At 31.8% G+C, this 20,546-nt stretch overlaps 1 protein-coding gene across 1 annotated transcript in view; it reads left to right on the forward strand.

The window, feature by feature from the left end:
• Positions 1–15,781, forward strand: part of LOC112690835 (octopamine receptor Oamb) — a 57,209-nt gene extending 41,428 nt beyond the window's left edge. Inside the window, exon 2 of the mRNA XM_025564929.1 lies at positions 12,958–15,781. Coding sequence (XP_025420714.1) covers positions 12,958–14,895 — 1,938 coding nt within the window. The 3' untranslated portion in view covers positions 14,896–15,781. The remainder of the gene's footprint in view (positions 1–12,957) is intronic.
• Positions 15,782–20,546: the final 4,765 nt, after the last annotated feature.

Consider the following 20,546-nt stretch of genomic DNA (forward strand, 5'->3'; position numbering starts at 1 on the left):
TTAATATCTTTACATGTATTTAAAAAGGTAAATAAATTAAACACGATGTAATAACAATCCCGGGCGAACGGCATCTAACAACCTAATAAATGTGAGTTATACCGACCAGCCGTCCAAATTGTGGCCTATTCTTCCGTGTGCGTAAAAACGGCCGATGATCTTAATATACAGGGTGTTCCTGAAATGGTTAAAGAAACTAGTATATACATACTTCTTAGGGTGGCAAAATCAATGTTTTTTTTTTCTATCTTCAAATCCTCAGATTCTTTAATTACGTGAATCGATATGTAACATCGATTTTGGGATTGTCATGTGTTTTTCACGTTCAATTCACCAGGATCAAAATATGTGATGTGACATATCAATTTGTACTCATACATTGCAAAATAAACAAAAGTGAAATGCTTTTGTTGTTATTTCAGATATCTGATTAATTAACACGATTTTTATTTAAAAATAATCATAATTTATACATAAATTTACAACAAATAACTTACAAGTATTCATCTTTATATTCGAAATAATATTCTAAAATTAATTAGATATAGATTATAGAGAAACCCCGGTTTTGAAAAAAAGAAAAACAATTTACAAAAGATTCTTCATTAGGCTACTCCAGATAATACGCGTATACTAGTTTTCTCAACCATTCCAGAAACATCCTATATACCTCGTCATATTGTAATATTATGTGTGCTTTCAAAATGTATAGTCGTGTCACGGAATGTCCATGTTAACCGTGAATGTACAAGTAAACATTATATTACACACCTACACTATATTCGCATCAGTGGTCAAATTCTACATAAGTCAACAATCATTTCACTTATTCACTTATCAATGTTAAAAATATCACGTGTAAATAGACTAAACGATGTCAACGTTCATAATAATATTCGTTTTCATAAAAACCATTATATTATTTTTTCAAGTCAAAAGAACCAAAAAACAGTGAAATAATTTATTTCACGTTGCAGAGAAAAAAAACGGAGCTACCATCATTTCTTAGTCTGTATCGTTATAAAAAGAATGCTTCGATTCATTTAAATATTTCAAAGCACTTAAAATTTAAAAAACAGGACACTATTATAATACGACGTTTACAATTTGATTTTTACATTTACTTTTAAGACTGATTTTCCATTTCGAGTACAATGACAAAATATCTTATATTATTCGGGTTGATTTAATCATCATTTCCTTTGTCTATTTATACTTATATGTTACAAAACTGTTTTGAATGTCGTTTTTGTTATTTAAACAATCAACGTTCATGCAATCACAAAAATATGCGATTATACAGGGTATTGTTGTTGTTATTTTTTTTTCTAAAATAGTAATTGAATATAATATAATAGACACGTATTCGATACAGTGCAATATTGGTGATTAGTTTATACTTTGAACCATAAAAAATAGTAATACTAGTACTTCTAATATTCGCACGAACAACAAACAGCGGAAACCTTTCACAATAATCATAGTTTTAGTACGAATTGTCGAAAGTTAAATAATTTGCAATAAATATTAGATGGTATAATCTTTATCAAAAACGTACTGTAAACGTTTAGCTAAGTCTCCTAGAAAAAATATAAGTGGAAGACTGTAAAATATTTAATTATTTCATTGTAAAAACAATAATAGTTAAAAATCATTACTAAAAATAAAATACAAAAAAAAAAATCGCTCAAAAATTTAATATATATGAAAGTTTGAGATATGCAAATTAATTAATAGAAATGCACAAGAATAAGGTTGACAAAGTATTCAAGAATAAGAAAAATTTATAGAATAGATAGGTAACAACAACATTTACCAACAAGCGTACCTTGTTTTAAACTAAATACCCATACTTCTTGTTTACTCGGCGTATTTGTTGTGTCTACACAATATGCTTGATAAAATCGTGATTAACAAGTTGACTGCCAAGTTTTTTTTGAACACTTAAATTGCCTGCCATAAGACCCCATATAAAATCTCACCAAAACTTCACTTGCTTGCCATGAGATTCCATACGAAATCTTGGACAATATTTTTTTATTAATTGAATTTTCATGGTGGATCCCACTTATTAGGTTTTTCAAAGTGTAATTCAACTATATAGTGTATCCACTACTATACTGTTTTGATATTACATGAAAAAAATATATATTTTTTTTAAAGAGTTGAATGAGAAATTTATTTATTTCTGTAGTATTATATCACAGTAACATTAAGTTCATCGAGTAACGTTCGTTATGGACAGATATAAACAAAAAAATGAATTGATTTACGTATACCATACGTTCGACAGTGGAACAAGATAATTTAAATGCATAAAATAATAATGCAAATAAAAAAATAAATACTTAAAATCATCACAATATAATTTATTATAATTTATATTTTTAAATATAAAAAAAGTGTCATCACATTATTGCCATCGATCAAAATCAATTAAATTATCTGCTAAAATTTGTATTGAACAAGGGATTTCGGCTTGATCAAAGAGCTATGTTAAATCACACAACAAATATATATTCCTTTCAAAGTTTAAATATCATTATCATAATAATCACTAATTACTATCTAATTATCATAATAAATTCAATTTATTTATTATAATATAAAATTAGATTTTACTTGTACCGATAGCTAAAATATATTATATGGACTGTAATTGTATATAATAAAAAAGTTTAAAACAATTACACAATTATTCAATTTTGAGATGATAAATTATTATTGTCCATCGATATTTTCTCACGTTACATAACATATACCACATATATTTTGTGTATCTACTCGTAATATTTTCTAAGGTCTCTGTTGAGCATTTTTCCGGTGTATAAATACAATGTGTAGTCACAATTTTAATATGTCGAATCTTGTTTTATATAAAGCATTTACTTGACATTAAAATTGAATGTCATCTACAACACTCAGCCAATTAAAACGTATTTATATTTTAATGTCTATTCCGAATTCTCTTTCTATTATATAAGCTTTTTCAACAAATCAATAGATTTGTTTGATATAGAATAACGAAAGCAGTTAAATGGAACAAAATAACCATATATATCTACTTCAATTTGTACTTATACCTAGCATTATGAATAAAAACCAAATGCATATATATATATATATTCAATAAAATTACATAAATTGTCAAAACTTGATTAAATTAAATGTTTACCGAACAGTTAAGACGTCCGATACTTCTTCTCAAAACCTATAGCATTTATTTTTTCGTATGGTCTCAATCAATAAAAGGTGATAAATGAGCAGTTAATATTTGAACACACCATAACGCTGTCGTAACATTAACTATTAATTTATGAACTCGAAAATAATCTTTACGTGTTACGTTAACATAATTATATGTGATATTGATGGAACGCCAAGTATATAAAATTCAAAGAAAAAAGGGAACTGTCGGCTTTTGTTCGGTTAAAATACATTTTTGAAAGCTGTGTGCTTTTTTGACTTTTCACGAGATGCGTATACATATTCGCGGAATCGCACGCGGAAAACATTTCCAGTACGTTTTATTGTTTCGACAATAATCAATTATGCATGAAACGTACGTCAAAATGACACTGCCGGGTGTGACACTTATCTAAAATGTCAATTATTTTCACATTATTACTATACGATTAACCATGATAACCATAGAATTAACGGATTCACAATGTATACATATTTACTTGTTTCAAAAATGAATTTACCATACATTACGGTAAAACTGGTAAAGCATGTAGGATTGAAATTGTTACGAAGTTATTTTTATTTAACCGGAACGCAGTAAGGATATTTCGGTGTTAATTTATACTTGCGAGTACGGTTTATAAAAAATGTTTACGTTTTCTGTACTGACTCTAATTATTTGGGTAATGACATATTTTTCTTTTTTCTTATCATAAGTCCATATTAAATTAATATGTAGTAAACATGCAAAGAACAATATGCGAGACAAATTAAACTACATTTATTTGTTAGAAATTTCAAACTTAATAGAAAAAAAATTTTTACGTTGCATTTCTATTGCAGTGTTGTAATTTAATAAAATACAAAATAAAATAAAGGATGAAAGGGCAGTTGATAAAGTATATATATTTATATATTCACTTAAAACAAAAAGTAAATTTAAACCATTTTTACGTGCATCTTTTTCCTTTGAAAACTTTTAGTCTCCAGAAACAAAAAAAGTTTCGCGGACAATTTTCTTGAAACTCAGCTCGTCCAATATTACGTAATATTATTATGCAATAAGTGTACTGGTACTAACTGATTGTAGATATGAGGAAAAAATGTCCCATGTCAATATGAGTGTAGAATAATCAACGGAAAAAATGTGACATAGATTCTGTAGAACCGTTCGCCTTTTTTTTAAAAATTATACTGAAATATAAATAATATTACTCGCGTTTTAGTCGAATTTTTCCCAGAAGGACTCACTTTTAATAAATTCGATATCTTATGTATTGTCTATGGTCGTGCATATATGGAGTCGAAAAACATTTACAGGCCTAAGATTTTGCTTTAATAGATTTTTAGTTATATAAAATTCATTAGTTCTATCGAGAAGATTGGTCGTATAAGCTTAAGTAATTTATATTTCTTACGAAATCAGAGGCAAGATCACGACGAAAAAAAAAAAAAATTAGTACACAAAATAAAGTTGGGCGATGAGCGTTTCTTAAATTATTTAAGTTGTCAATGTTTGTTTTATCGTAAATTATTTCATAATTTCAATAGTTCCAAAAAACAGTGTTAAACAAACAATAACTAACTTGTATTATTAATACGATACAATAATATTATTAATACTTATATATTAATTATATAAGTATGTACATACATGGTTGATCAATGCATGGATAAGTTCATGGAATGCTCAAAATGGTTTAAGGATCCATAATCCTTCCTGCGTTCATTTTACGCTTTAAGCCACTGCGAATTGAGCCGGAATCATTAAAAAAAATCATTTGCTATTATTGTTTGGTTAGGAGGTTAGTTAAAATATTCAGTCAATAACCTAACCATTAGGTTATTGACTGAATATTTTACTATGTCGGTCGCCACGTGTTAGTTCGATTTAACTTCAATGACTATGTATAGTGCTTGTATACAATTCCTACAAGGTAAGACGTTACTGAAGATCTTATTAACCTTGTTTTATTAAGTATATGATGAATCCAAAAAGTATAATCCTTATAAAAATATTTAGGTACGTAAAGCAGGGACGTATTTAGCATATATTTTACCCGGGGTAAAGTATAAAATTAACGCCTTCTCAAAATTTAGCCCCCTCTATTATGCCTTTATTATACTTATGTATCAGTAGCTCAATTAAAAGATAAAAAAAAGAGATATACCTCCAAATGTACATATAAATATAAAATACAAGAACAATAAAACAATACAGGATTATACAAAGTTAACTAATATATGAGAATAATTGTTAGTAATATTACTATTAATTATGAGTGTTATACAAGTATAACTATGAGAATTAATGAAGTCGACTAGGTGCATACGATTATAACAAATTATCATTTAATTTTAATTTTTTTGGTCGAAATCGCTTATAATATCGTCATAATCTAAATTTTCGATTACTCGATTCAAAAATTGAAATAATTGAAATATGGTTGAGTCTGTCTTGATTAGTTGAAAATCTAAGATAGGTTTTGATTAATTTTAACTTACTAAAACTTTCGTTTTCAAGATGCTGAAATCACAGGTCAAGTTAAAAAAATTTAATAAGCTATTGAAATATTAAGATAGACATTTTGTAGATTACTTTTATAAATAAAATTTAGAATTTAAAAACAATTTTTAAATCTTCGTGAGTCATTTACCGCAAAAATATGTTGTTAAAAACTCTCAATTTCGTATATAAATTAAATTATATTTAAGTATTTTTCATATGGCATTCAGCATTACGTATCGTCTGGTTATTGTACTTTGTTAACTGTAAGTATGCTATTAGCAATACAATGTACGTCAATAAATAGGAACAGAAAAAATGTTTATTACTGTTATACATAAATAATTCGTATGGGAAATGGAGGTACTCATTACCAAAAATAAAATTATAATCGTAATTTGATTTACAGTACTCATTATAAAATGAATGAAAACTGTTAATATATCCACTTATTGGTTGGCAACCCCCCCCCTCCAACAAGTCTTCTGAGACGAGTGCACCGGTTTGCCTCCTTCTTAGATCCGTTCCTGAAATTGAGTGCGCATTTCCGAGTCGGTCCGTCACCAGTGGTCAAATGCATTACAAGCGTATATTGAGGGGGGGATATGGTATGCGTTTCCATGTCACATAAGTGCTACTGGAGCAAATGCCCACTAAAATCAGTATTGCGATCTTGCCATGTGCGTGGTCTCGGACCTATGGAAACGCAATGCTGAATGGAAATCTTTTTATTTTATTTTTTGCACAAATTTATGCTAATTGTATTCCTTTAGCACTTGTCACATTTGATAGTATATACTATCATGTTCTGGTGAGTTGTTGACTCTGATCAAATTACCTCGAAATAAACCCATATCAATTATACTTTATTTTACGATATTTCTCTCCTGTACCACTACTTGATCGTACGACAAGAGGGAAAGAGGTAGAGAGCCGATTCTCGTATTAACGTAACAATAATTAGAAAAAGTAGTGGTTTTTTGATTTATAACTATTTCCTCGGGGAGCAAATATAATACTAAACGATGTATTCATTTTTATGACATTGTAACATATTATTATTAATAAACGTATTTTAACGAACAACCAACAAAACATATCATGTATCCATATATTTGTGCCCTAATCCAAAACCCATATATTTATACCTTTTTTTATTCACTGTATTCCATTCGAGTTGTATTACAAACTTGAAGCATTATTGTAATTCCAATTTATGCATCGAAAACCTTTTATATTTATGACAATCGAACATGTAATACATGTACATTATGCAGTACTGAATATAATTTTCTAAACTGAAACTGTAATGATACAGTATTGTCTATGAGTATAATAAAGCTTATTATATTATACGCAACCCATTATATTTTCACAAAATACATTCAAGTAAAATTTATCGGTACAGTGAAAAATTCAACTTTGTATTATGAAACTGTGTTGGTGACAAGACATCTTAAGATAAGCATACAAATGTCGTATTGAAACACTAAAAAAAAAAAAAAATGTCAAAAGATTCTAAAAAAAATTTTGACGCATAAAATATTATAACGAATATTACTGTAAAAACGCGTTCAAAAAGAATATGAGATATTATTTGCTCGGTTTTCAAACGATCTTGCTTTGTTATATCGACTATAAATAACTTGTACCTAACTATTAAACGCTTCACCATACGTACCGTAACATAATTTATATAAAATATTGATACCTAAGGTACCAAATAAATGTAGTTTGGGTATGAATAAAATGTTCCATTATGTGGTGACAAATTACCGGGTTAAATACACTAAATTATGTACACTTAAATTTATTTTCCTCTTAGTGCATTTATGCTACATGTATATGTAAATCATTACCGAACGTAGATTTTTTTTTTAGGGTAAATTGATGTCTTCTGTAGCTTCTGATTAAAGATGTACAATTTTCAAAGATAATTCAATTTTACAAATAAAATTAGTTTTGAAAAGTCTATTTTTTTAACCTTCATTTATGTGAAAATCATAATTTGTTAACGAAAACTTTCACAATAAAATTATAAAAAAATATTTTATGAATACTGTGAATACATTTTATACCAAATATTAAAAATATGAAATATAAAATATAAATCATAAAATTTATAAATATCATTTATGATGCATATATCAATGGCATCTATTGTTGTGATAGTGTTGTAGTTACAATGTAATAACACAAATCCATAATTACATAAATTACATAAATTCATTCTTAGTAAGCCAATTTAAAATACTATTTGTAACAGTTAATTTCAAAATGACAAAAATTATTTTTGTTATATTTATGCAAGAAAAAATAATTAGTCGGTTTAATGAAACGATCATTTCTTACGATAGAATATTATACTTCAATTAATATTTCAATAAATATTAAATTAATTTATGCAAATAATAATACTATTATCATAAGTAATAATAAACCAATTTCATTAAAATGTATAAAATTGTATAGTACAATAATTGTAATTATTATTATTATTTTGTTTAATTATTAAACAGTTCAATTATAGATTCTATTTAGAGTTGACAAATACCAAATGTTTGTCATACTTCAACTCAATATCATCTATAGGCTTTCAATTATAATAATGCATCAAAGTTAATTGGTAAAGTGAAATAATATTGATATATATATCTAATAAATTATTCATTCTCATTTTAATTATTTAATTTAAATTAAGTTAAATTATCAGATGATTTATACAACTTTTTCTACAACATTTTAACGGTCCATTAAGAATCTGTGCTGCAACTAGTAAACCTTTCCATTTTTCTTTGTTTAAAGTCTAGTCTAACGTTGCATTCCCATATATGAATTTCATATATTTTTCTACGTTATCTTTCAATTTAGTTTTTGGTCTTCCGATTGGACGGTTTTTATTAATTTTTCCAATCAAAACATTCTTTAATACACCTCCATCAAATCTCCACGCGTTTCCCAGCCACGTTTATATACGTTATATACACGTTATATACGTGAGTACATTAGGTTTTATACAATTATCTTATTAAAAAAATTGGTAAAATTAATAATACCATTTAGTTTTTGGTAACTATAATTTATTACACAGTTGATACATTTTAGCAACCATGGGCTTTAGTGAGCACTAAAGCCCATGGTTAATAATTTATGAATTTAGTAAACACAACTTGATATGATTTATAATATGACATATGTCACACATGATTTTGGTACTTCAACACTATTTTTATTTCAATATAGAGCATAAAATATTTTATTTAAATTATTTTATTTTTTGGTTCATCGGAATTAATTAATAATTAAATATAATTAAAAATACTGTGTCTCTTTCTAAATTTTATAAGAACATTATAAATACTTATTTTAGTGTTTTATTCCACCTATAAATAATAAATTTTCAAAAAACTATTAATTTGTGCTCAACATTTTTACCTTGTCATGGTTGGATATAATTAATCGATTATTTTAAGAGTCATATAATAATATATAAGTATATGATGTCATATATTCGTATTAAGTTTATTATGAATACTAGTGAATATTGCTATGGATTTGTTAGAAATAAGAAAATTAAAATTTTAATGGAATAAATACGTTAAAAATATAAACTAATATACTAAAATGAGTGGTAAACTAAATAACATCACATGATTAGAAAATTTTGATAAGTATTTCCTAATCAGATAAAAATAAATATAATTATAAGAAACTAGTGGAACCCATATATGAATAAAATAGTTTTCTTGTTTTTTTTTTAATTTTCATTATGAGCCTAGTGGAAGATAAAATGTTTGTATAATGTCAATAGGCGTCAACATAGTTTAAAATTTTACGCAATAAAAATACAAGTATGAAAAAAAAAATGCTAAATCATACAAAATGTGGAGATTTGTTTTTTTTAATTAAATTAAAATTAATATATTTTTCTCTACGTAAAATTAAAAACAGTTGAAACTGATTCCTGGCTGTCTTATTTTGGGTGTTTAAAAAATACTTTTTCCGAGTAGAAGAGTAAAATCAAATTTAAGTTAGCTTATTTAAAATGTAATTATATAAATGCAACGGTTTTATTAAACTTAAATAATTTTTTTATCAAAAGTCATAAAAATAATAATTTCTAATAAAACGTGCAGTACCTACTTTATCGAATGCGATTACAATAATGATTATAGAATAAATATTATACAATAATGAGCTGGAAAGAAAAATAAAATTGAACATTGAATTAGTTTTTTAAACATTAGTTACACGTATTAAAATTCATCTATGATTAGTTCGTAGCCAACGCAACCGTACTATAAAATTTTTACTGAAATTTTAGAATTGTTTAACCCTCCGGTGGTGCTCATAGTTTTTATCTAAAAAATTCAGATATCATTGTAAAACAACTGTTTTTCATGATGAAATTAGTTAATGTTACTACTATTAAAGCCCATGTGTTTCGTCCAAAAATAATAACAGTTATAAAAAATGCAGGTCTAATGAGTGAGATTTAATACGAGCAGCCACGAGAACAAAACGTACTTTTAACGGATTTTTGATGGATAGTTCAAAGCACGGTTTAGGAAGAAATATCCCGTAATACCAGGCAACATAGCACGGAAGTATCAGAGGTGAACGTTGTAGAAGACATTTTGTATTTCTCGTCAAAATGTATTAGATTTTTCCATCATTAGTTTATTGCATCGAGGTGTACACCAAATACAATAATTTTTGACCATTTGGCTCGATGATAAATTACCATTAATAAATATAATAATATCCTAATCGGTTACCACAATATTATTGTTGTGGAATGTTACACAGAGTAAACACGTTAGAACCTAGAGTCATGTTATTCTTCGAAAGCATTCACAAATTCTAGATATCATCAAATATTTTATTATCCCAATTATTTACGTGCAACTTGGATTCTAACAGGCCACCACGGATAGCGAAATAATATGGCGTATGTATTGTGTATGTGACAAAACGCGACAATCGCACGTGATTGTCGACGCCGATGATTTGAAGTAAAATAATTGCGCAAGAGAGAAAGAAATATTGAAAAAACTATAATGTATACAGGACGAAAAAATGTTTTACAACTTTTATTCTCGTGCCATCGTACAGAACACGTACGAATATCGTGTGTATATAATATATATATATATATATATACAGTATAGTTATGACAGAACGTCTGATATCAGGATGTAAACGTCTTATAGCTATTTCAGTAACTTTTTTGTTCAATCAACCGTTCGCCACCGTCACCTTCTTTCTTTTGTGTCGCGTTCCGGAGGTGTGACGTGACAGTGGCGGCAAATTGTGTAGAGAGTCTGCTAAAGTTTTCGATACAGAAAACTGACTGATCATTGACAAATAACGTTTCGGATAAATATCTTTGGCTAAATGAAAAGTTTTGTTATTCTTCTATCATGTATTCGTCGATGTGTTTGACATTATTCCATCTGATTTGCAAGTTCTCGAGTTGCGACAAACAGCACTCGTGTATTCCCTCGACATTGCATGTACAATTTGAATACATGGTCATATATTGTTTCAAAAGATTTTTTTATTTTTTATTTTTAATAAATATGTGTATTAAATTCGCGAATCATGATAGAACCACAGATATCTGTACAGACAAAATCTGTGGTAATAACAAGTCGATGTACCGTCATCACAACAATTATAAATATAGTAATGATAGTTTCCGTAATGATTGTGTCACGTTCCATAATCGCCTCAAATATTCACTTCAAATAATCAACATTTTTTCTTCGAACTATAGTTTTAAGAAATATATGCATTTTATGTTTCTTGATCTATCTATGTGATGAATATATTTTATGTTATTATTATTTTTTTTTATTTGCACTATCTTTAAATAGTATTTACAATTAACGTAAGGAGGTGCTAAAAATTGCGGTTAAAGAGCAACCCATAAATGGTACTTCAGCGTATCTAGTAAGTTTTCATTATTCAGCCAGAAAATCATGACACTACTTGCTCTTAATTCACCTTCCGGGGCACCGAAAATATTACGAACGAATAGATCAGTAATGAGTAGGTTTGGATGGTTATATGGATGGGTGTGGAATATTTTATGTGAAGTTTCTTCAACTTTTTTAAAAAGAGGGATAGAGAGATTTTTATACAGCGGTTGGTTGGAGATATAGAATGGATCTTTGGAGATTTAACGAAAGCCTTTAAATTAATAATACAATTTAAATTGGATAGTTTGAATGAGCCTTAGAGTTGGATCTCATAGGTCCATATGGATTTGAGTAGTGTTTCGTTATTTAGTTTGAAACGCTTTGAACTGAGTAAAAGTTGAAGTTGTCGAAATCTGTTGTTTAGGGTGTTTCGTTTGTTACTGATGTGGGTTTCTCAGGTTAGCCGGTGAGTATATTTTTAACGTTTGAACTTTAAATGATACTCAAAACCTCTGAAGTGCATTGTAAATAATAAATCCAATACATATACTTTATAATGATGACAGTTTCCGATGCTATGCCAAAACTTAAAATTAACAACAAATCCACGAATCGATTGATCTCATTAAATATTATGAAATAAATAACCATCCATTATTATTAAAATAATGTATAATACTATCACCGTAATTGAAATTGTAACAGATAAAGCACATACTTGTACTCTGTCCCCTCATAGTACCTTTGAAGAGTTCATGTATCTGTTTTATAAAATTTATAAAATATACTTCTTAGAAGTATTCAAACAAAAATTATAAAAGTGATGGTCTTATTTTGAGGAAGCAACGAGTAAATATTATTAAACTAGTATGGCAACATTTCATTGCGATACTATTGTACAGTCGTCGAAGCATAAAGATTTTATACTGCCATTTTAGTCGTCCCTTCTCACTACGACTTATGATATTTCCTTTTACGCTTACGATTTACCTACTCGAACTCACGCGCTAAAACAAAATAAAGCTGATATTATTACACTATAAACGTTATGATTATAACCATTACACATAGGCACATTAGTGCCTTAACGTGAAAATTTGTAAGGAAGAGCAAAAAATTAATTTTCCGCAACATATATTTTAATGTTATTCTGTCATATATTATTATTATTATTATTCGATGGTGGGTCCCCTTGACGTAATCGTGCTCAAATCACGTCACTGAGCGACCGTACATGTCGACTCACTTAGTGATGCGTAACTAACCTAACTCACGAAACACGAACGCGATTTCAATTTCGATTACCTGATAATGATACGATTACCGTTTTTTGTTGCGCAGGTGTGGCTGTTCGGCGATTACCTATGCTCCGTGTGGTTAGCCGTAGACGTGTGGATGTGCACGGCCAGCATCCTGAACCTGTGCGCCATATCGCTGGACCGGTACCTGGCGGTGACGCGGCCGGTGCAGTACCCGAGCCTGATGACCAGTTTCCGGGCCAAGGTGCTGGTGGTGATCGTGTGGGTGCTGAGCTTCGTCATATGCCTGCCGCCGTTGGTCGGCTGGCGGGACACGCACATCCCGACGGAGGCGTCCACCGTGCTGATCCGGAACCAGCTGTACCGGAACGAGACGAGCCGGCCGCAGCACGAGACGCTGCCGCCGTGCCCGTGGATATGCGAGCTGCCCAACAACAAATGGTACGTGGTGTACTCCGCGCTGGGCTCCTTTTACATTCCGATGTTTGTCATGCTGTTCTTCTACTGGCGCATCTACAAGGCGGCCGTGCACACGACGCGCGCCATCAACCAGGGCTTCCGAACAATGCGCAGCCGCCGCACGTTCGGCAACCGGTTCGATGAGCAGCGGCTCACGTTGCGCATACACCGCGGCCGTGGCTCGTCTCTCAAGCAGCCCCCCGCGGCCGTGGCCGTGCCCGTTAACGGGTCGTCGTCGCCGGACGTGAACAGGCCGTCCAACAGCCGGCGGCCGTCGGTGCGGCGCAGCAACCACGAACGGATCAAGATCAGCGTCAGCTACCCAAGCTCGGACTGCATAAGCGCCACCACGACCGCGACCAACGAAAAGCCCACGACCACGGACGCCGCGGCGGCCACCGCGGCTGCGGCGGCGGTGGTAGCGGCGGCTGCGGCGGCTGCGGCTGCTGCGGCTGCGGCGGCGACCGCGGACGCGAACGGCAACTCGCCGCCCGAAACGCTCAGCCAAAAGTCGCGCAGTTCGTTCTCGTCCACCACGTCGCCGACCAGCTCGAGCCCCCTGTACGCCGTCCACTACACCGCGACCGAAACGTATCAGCACCAGCGAGCCACGGTGCGCGCCGTCACCGACCCGTCGTCGTGCCAGTTGCGCGTGTCCGGCGGTGGCGGAAGTCGGAAGGAACACCGCCGGTGTAGCGCTGGTGACACGGCGTCACCGCACTCGCGACTGCTGCTCACGTCGTCGTCCACGGGCGACCATCATCTGCACCACCACCACCACCAGCAGCAGCACAACCACCAGAACAATCATCATCTGCTGGGCGGCCGGCCCGCTTCCGCTTCGGCCACGTGCAAGGAACAACTGTCGCCGTCGCCGTCGTACGACGGATCCACCGGCAACACGGACGGTGGTGGCCACCACACGCCCGTCGGTGCAGCGAGCGGCTCGTCCTCGGCGTTGGTAGCCAACAGCAAGTCCAAGTTCACGTCGAAAATGATGGGCGGCGGCAAGCGGAACATCAAGGCGCAGGTGAAGCGGTTCCGGATGGAGACCAAGGCGGCCAAGACGCTGGGCATCATCGTGGGCGGGTTCATCGTGTGCTGGCTACCGTTCTTCACCATGTACCTGGTCCGGGCGTTCTGCCCTACGTGTATACAGCCCACGCTTTTCTCCGTCATGTTCTGGCTGGGCTACTGCAACAGCGCCATCAACCCGATGATCTATGCGCTTTTCAGCAAGGACTTCCGGTTCGCGTTCAAGCGCATCATATGCCGATGGTGCTGCTGGGGCTCGGCCGGTGACTCGGCCGCCGGCATGGGCGGCGGCGGCGGTGGCCTAACCGTGGCCGACTACGGCCGTCGCAAAGGGTCGGACGGCTCGCAGCTGGGCGCCAGCAGCCAGTGCCCGTCGCCGCGCAACCGGTACGGCTGCATAATGTTGGCCGGTGGCGACTCGGGCACTGGTGCCGCGGGCTCTGATGAGTGCAGTACGCGCAGCTTGCGACTTCTCCAGTACTCGAACAGCGAGCCGCTCGACGAACCGTGTTCGGACGACAGGTGATGGCCGAAGACGCGCAACCATTGCGGATCACCGCCTCGACACAAGGGCCGACTGCCGTTCTTCGTTTTCGCGTGTCTTTATCATTATTTGTTTTTATCTATCATTGTTTAATCATTGGCGTATATCATAATTATTATTATAAATATTATTATTAATATAACATGTTATATTATTATACGACGCGACGTGTATCGATGATGTCGCTTCCGTTGTCCGTTGATTGTAAATCATTATAATATTATACACTCGTACTGTACATTGACATATATTAATAATCATCGTGTTTACGCAAACACAAATGTTTAATACTTTACGATTTATGATAACGTACACGAACGTTCGTGTATTTTCTAGTCTGGTTTTCAACAACTTAAGATAAATATTGCTAACTCGCACAGAATACACACACACTCACTTGCGCGCGAGCATTTACCTTACGGCTTATTATTTCCCGTGTCCAGTCGTTCGATATTAAAATATAATAATAATAACAAAAAGCAGCAAAATCACACGACATCGATATTCTCTCCGTCCTAAACATAAAATTATACAAATGCGATAGTATTTAATAGTATAATGCTAAATAGTGATATGTGATGTCTCAAACAGATGTTATTTAACGAACTACGATATTATTCGTCTCTTCTGGTTTGATATCCGAGTAAAGATATCAGTTATATTTTTGGCGTTATGTATTCGGTTTTGAGAACAGGTAACGATCGTGGTTGTTTTGCATATAATAACCATGCTTACATATCATGTTACAGATACATAAGCAATGACTCCGGTATCGTGTGACAAAAGGTATTAAGTTCATGACAAATATCTTTAAAACATTTCTTTCTTTTAATATTTGTATTTATTTGATCCGATGATAATTTCTTAATAAAAAAAAATAATGATAACAATATGCTTTTATTTAAAAACTGAAGAATTACAATAATTGTAATCCTTAATAATTATTATTGTTAATTAGTTTTGTTTATAAAAATAAAATTTCGGCTTTTATTAAGGCTTTTATTCACACAACAGATATTCACAATAAGTTAATCCTCGTGGGACACTTTGGATACATACGCGTTTAATCGGGGTGAAATTATTTTCAAATCATTTTTTTTTTCTTTTTTAAACAATTGCTATAAAATACGATATAACTGTATACACAGTTACGCCCATGTTCAATAAAAAATGAGCAGGAGCATTTTCGATAGGCTATAATTATTATTACGATTCATAATTTTTTTTCTCTCTTTCTCTCTTCCCAGACCTTTTGCACAATAAATATTTAAAAACGAATAACGTTGTGTCGTTCCGTTGACCATAACGCTGCTTTTATTATGTTTACGTACACAATGGAATGAACCAACCCATATACAGTAGCGACGACTATAATGGTGCGTACAATGAAATATTCAAAAATTAACTCTTAACGCACGGGCAAACAATGTTACTCAAATCAAGTTTATTAATATGTATTCGCGTCGTAGAGAGTACGTGCTTGATCCTCGGTTTTTTGTTGGATTTATTTATTTATTTTTTTTTTTTCGAAAACAGATCTTATAATTTTTAAACGTGTTGATAAAAACCAATTTATATTTCATTCCGTCTCGTAACGCTAGTTTCTATAAATATATACAACCCGAGGTCACTTCTTGTATACATTTTTACACCAGACACTGCGAAAGATAACAAAACTTAGTCAAGCATTTTCGCATTTTTTTCTTTTTGTATATATAGAAAACGATTTACATACAAAGAGAAATCGGTGAAATGGATTTGATTAAAATTAGTCAAAAATAACGAACACACAGCGCTTTGTATATTTCCAAATGGTCGTATTTTAATGGCCTTTAATCTTAATGCCAACGAACAAATATAAAATTATATTGATAGTAATTATAATAAAAATAATTACACATGATACATTACGGGGGGAAAATGATAACTACAATAATTTGAATATAAATAATGTTTAAACTATGACAGTTCTGATATGTTTATATTCATTGATAGATTGATTATTCATAAAATAGTACAGTGGATGTCGTAAAACTGAATAGGATAAATGATTAAGAGGAACAAAACACGTTCGTCTTAAATCGTCAAAAATCCAACAAAAACTATAATCTCACTGCTACTCAACGAATTAGTCTGTTTTGTTCATATGAACCAACACTGCGTTTAAATCGATTCGAACACGACGAAACAAACACAATATAATATTACACAGGAAAATATCGAATCATTGCATCATCCTGTCTTTACCACTAACCGTAAGTGAATACATGACGAAATTACATACATTACATGTATTTCTCTATGTATACGTATAATATAAAATAGTATTAATAAAATGTGTGTATGTACGAAGCAAACATATTATTAGACGAATGCTGTCAATTATACATGATAATAGTAAATATGTAATTAAATAAAATTGGTATAGTACAAAATATATTGTATGATTATTGTTTTGATGCAGATACTTTATATCCAATCGATATCAATAAACGTTGTGGTAAGACTTTATATGAAAATATTAACATTTAATATTTCATTTCGTCTACATGGAAATGTTTTGTGTGATTTACAGGGCTATCTAAAAGGGGGAGGGGAATCACATCTAAAGCGTTTATTTCTGAATGCAAATTTAAAACAAACGTCTAGTTCCTCCTTGAACGCGAGGTAAATTATGCTAAATGACAGCGGTGGCGAAACCGCACGCATAGAAATCGAGCGAACATATCTCCGATGAAACGTTATCAAACCAAGTGCCGGAAAGAGGTACGCAAATCAGAGCTAGTGAGAGTGCTGGGCAGGTAATAGCAGGGCCGACCCCAAGTGGGGTCTAGGGGAGTATCTCATCCCCAGAAGCGTATTTGAGGGAGGTGATGGGAGCAATTCTCCCCCCCCGAGAATTTTTAGACCAAGACAATTTGTATATAAGTAATGGGTATTTTATTAAGAAACAAAAATTATGATTTATTTTATGAAAAATTGTATCAGTGATAACAAATAAATAAAAATATACATACATTTTTCTTTGGAGAACATATTTCGTCGTGCTCATTCGCCACACTACGTCACGTAGGTCACTGGCCAACTAGATCCCCTTGGGTCATAATATCATAGTCCCCGGTAATTTAGTTGACCGTTTATCAAAGTGTGTGATCACCATACAGCTGTTATTATCTATGATAACTGACACAATATAATATAATTTTGTTTAATATGTAATTTTGTACTTAATACAGTGACTACTGTATTAGTCACTCGATAATTCGAAATTCAGGAGACTGAGCTAAAAACTCGATTTATAGAGGTTTTCGATTTACCGAGTGTTCGAATAATCGAAGGAAAAAAATTAATTCGAACAAAAGAGAGGTGAAAAATTATATGTATATATTACATTTATTAATTGACATTTATTTATTATACATATTATGTATTATATTTTACATTTATTAAGTGGCATTTATTTATTATATTATATTATATTATAAATATTTTATATTTTAAAGAAATCTGTTCTTTTTATTGTGTTAAATTGTTGGCCACAGTCTGATCCATAACGTTATCTAACTGTATCGCATCCTTTTTCGTCCATTTCATAATGCTCGAAAAATGTTCGCAATCTTGACATAAAGTTGGTAAAATGATACGATTAAAGTCTAGATTAGGTAGGTAAAGTATGATAAAATTTATAAACTACGATAATATTTAATTACCGTCGTTATTAATTTCATTTCGAGTACGTCAAATAGATGTACATATGAATATAATTTATACATATGAACATACGTATAACCACGTTAAACCAAATTCGAATAATAGAGGTTCTGGAAAAAAAAATTCAAATTGTAGAGTGAATCCAACCAACAGACATTTCGAATTATCGAGGAAACTGGAATACATGTATTTTCTTCTAATTATAGAGGTTTTCTCAGGGGACTAAGGATTTAGTTCGATTTATGGAGTTTTTCGAATTATCGAGTGACTACTGTAGTTGATATGTTATATTATAATTTTATAATAATTAATAGTACCTAGTTCATTATTAAGTATTGCTTTTATGTTGATCATTATTTGTATCTCAACTTGATAATATGTCTAATTTAATGAACTAGTGGTTAAAACGTAAAAATGAAGACTACATTAATAATACTGACACATAAACAAAAAAAAAAAATAATTGAGACAATTGTTACTCCGTCTGCAACTACAAAAAATAGAAATCTAGATTTTGTTTTGTAAATATGTTGTTTTTTTTTTATCATATTAGTAATTTATTACTTTATAGGTTATAAAATATAGGCTAATATTATATAGGTGCAATATAAAATTTATATGTCTAGGTTAAGTTTATGTGAGTGGTTGCCGGTTTGGTACATTATTTTTAAAATCGTCCCCCCTCCCCAGATGAACTCTCAAATATGTCACTGATGATACATTTGAAAACGTTTCAAATTTTACACTAATTTAAATAACGCAAAACGCTAAATTTTTCATAACGTTTTAATTGTCAATAACGGTAAACGAAAAATTTTTTAAACGTTTAAATTATTTATAGCGTTAAACGCTCAATTGCTTATAACGTTTATATATCCCATAAAGATAAATAATATATATTATTTTGATTGAAGACCCAGTCCATACTTAGTGAAAAATTAGATAAAATATAAGCGAAACTTTCAAAACACAGATAGGTGTTAAAAAAGAACTACACAGAAGACCAATCTAAGTGGATTCGGCATTAGATTAAAAAAAAAAAAAAAAAAAAACCATAAATATTAAGGATTCACCTGATATGAATACTACCAAAAATTTTACTTGTAAATTTTGAGCCTGAATTAAAGAAAAAATTTGAGTCGCCCCCTCCCCCTATAAGTTAGTCTAAATACGCCCCTGCACACCCCTCTTCCAAATAAAAACACCAGTTGGCAGTCGGATTTGTTTCATTATAATCTAGAAGGGCCTAATTTTACTTACAGTAAACAAATATTACATATTTCGTAATACAGTGTATACACAAATAAAATGTATATAACTACTTATTACACAATATAAAATATTATTATATACAGGGTTTTTCTGGAATTGGTGAGGACACTAGTATACGTGTACTCGCTGTGATGGCCCAAAGTAGATTTTTTTTCAATTTTTTTCAATCTCCAAAATCTTGGTTTATTCAATTTATTTTTAGGACATTAACTTAAATGTAAAAATAAACACTTTAGTTGTATTTTTTGCAAAAATTCTCATACGAATCGAGACGTCACACCGATTGTGGGCTTGTCGCGCGTTTTTCACGCTCGAGTCGCCGATTAAAAAAAAGTCGTGTAACACATCGATTCGTATGAAAGCACTTCAAGATAAACAGTGGTGATAGTAGTTTTTAGTCGATTAACACACATAAGTAATTAAAACAGCTTTAACATTATAAAAAAATCATAATTAAATACATTTTAATTTTAAAATCAATTTTTATTTACAAAAGTTATTCAATGTGACCCCTGTTAACGTCAATGCGCTTTTCCAAACGACAATGTAAGAACATCAAGTTTTTTCTAATACATTTGGTGTTTGACGAATGATACTACATTATTAATTCTTATCAAAAGTTCATCTTTATTATTTACTTCATTGGCATA

Source organism: Sipha flava, unplaced genomic scaffold (assembly GCF_003268045.1).
Source record: "Sipha flava isolate LNK unplaced genomic scaffold, YSA_version1 522_pilon_pilon, whole genome shotgun sequence".
Taxonomy (NCBI): domain Eukaryota; kingdom Metazoa; phylum Arthropoda; class Insecta; order Hemiptera; family Aphididae; genus Sipha; species Sipha flava.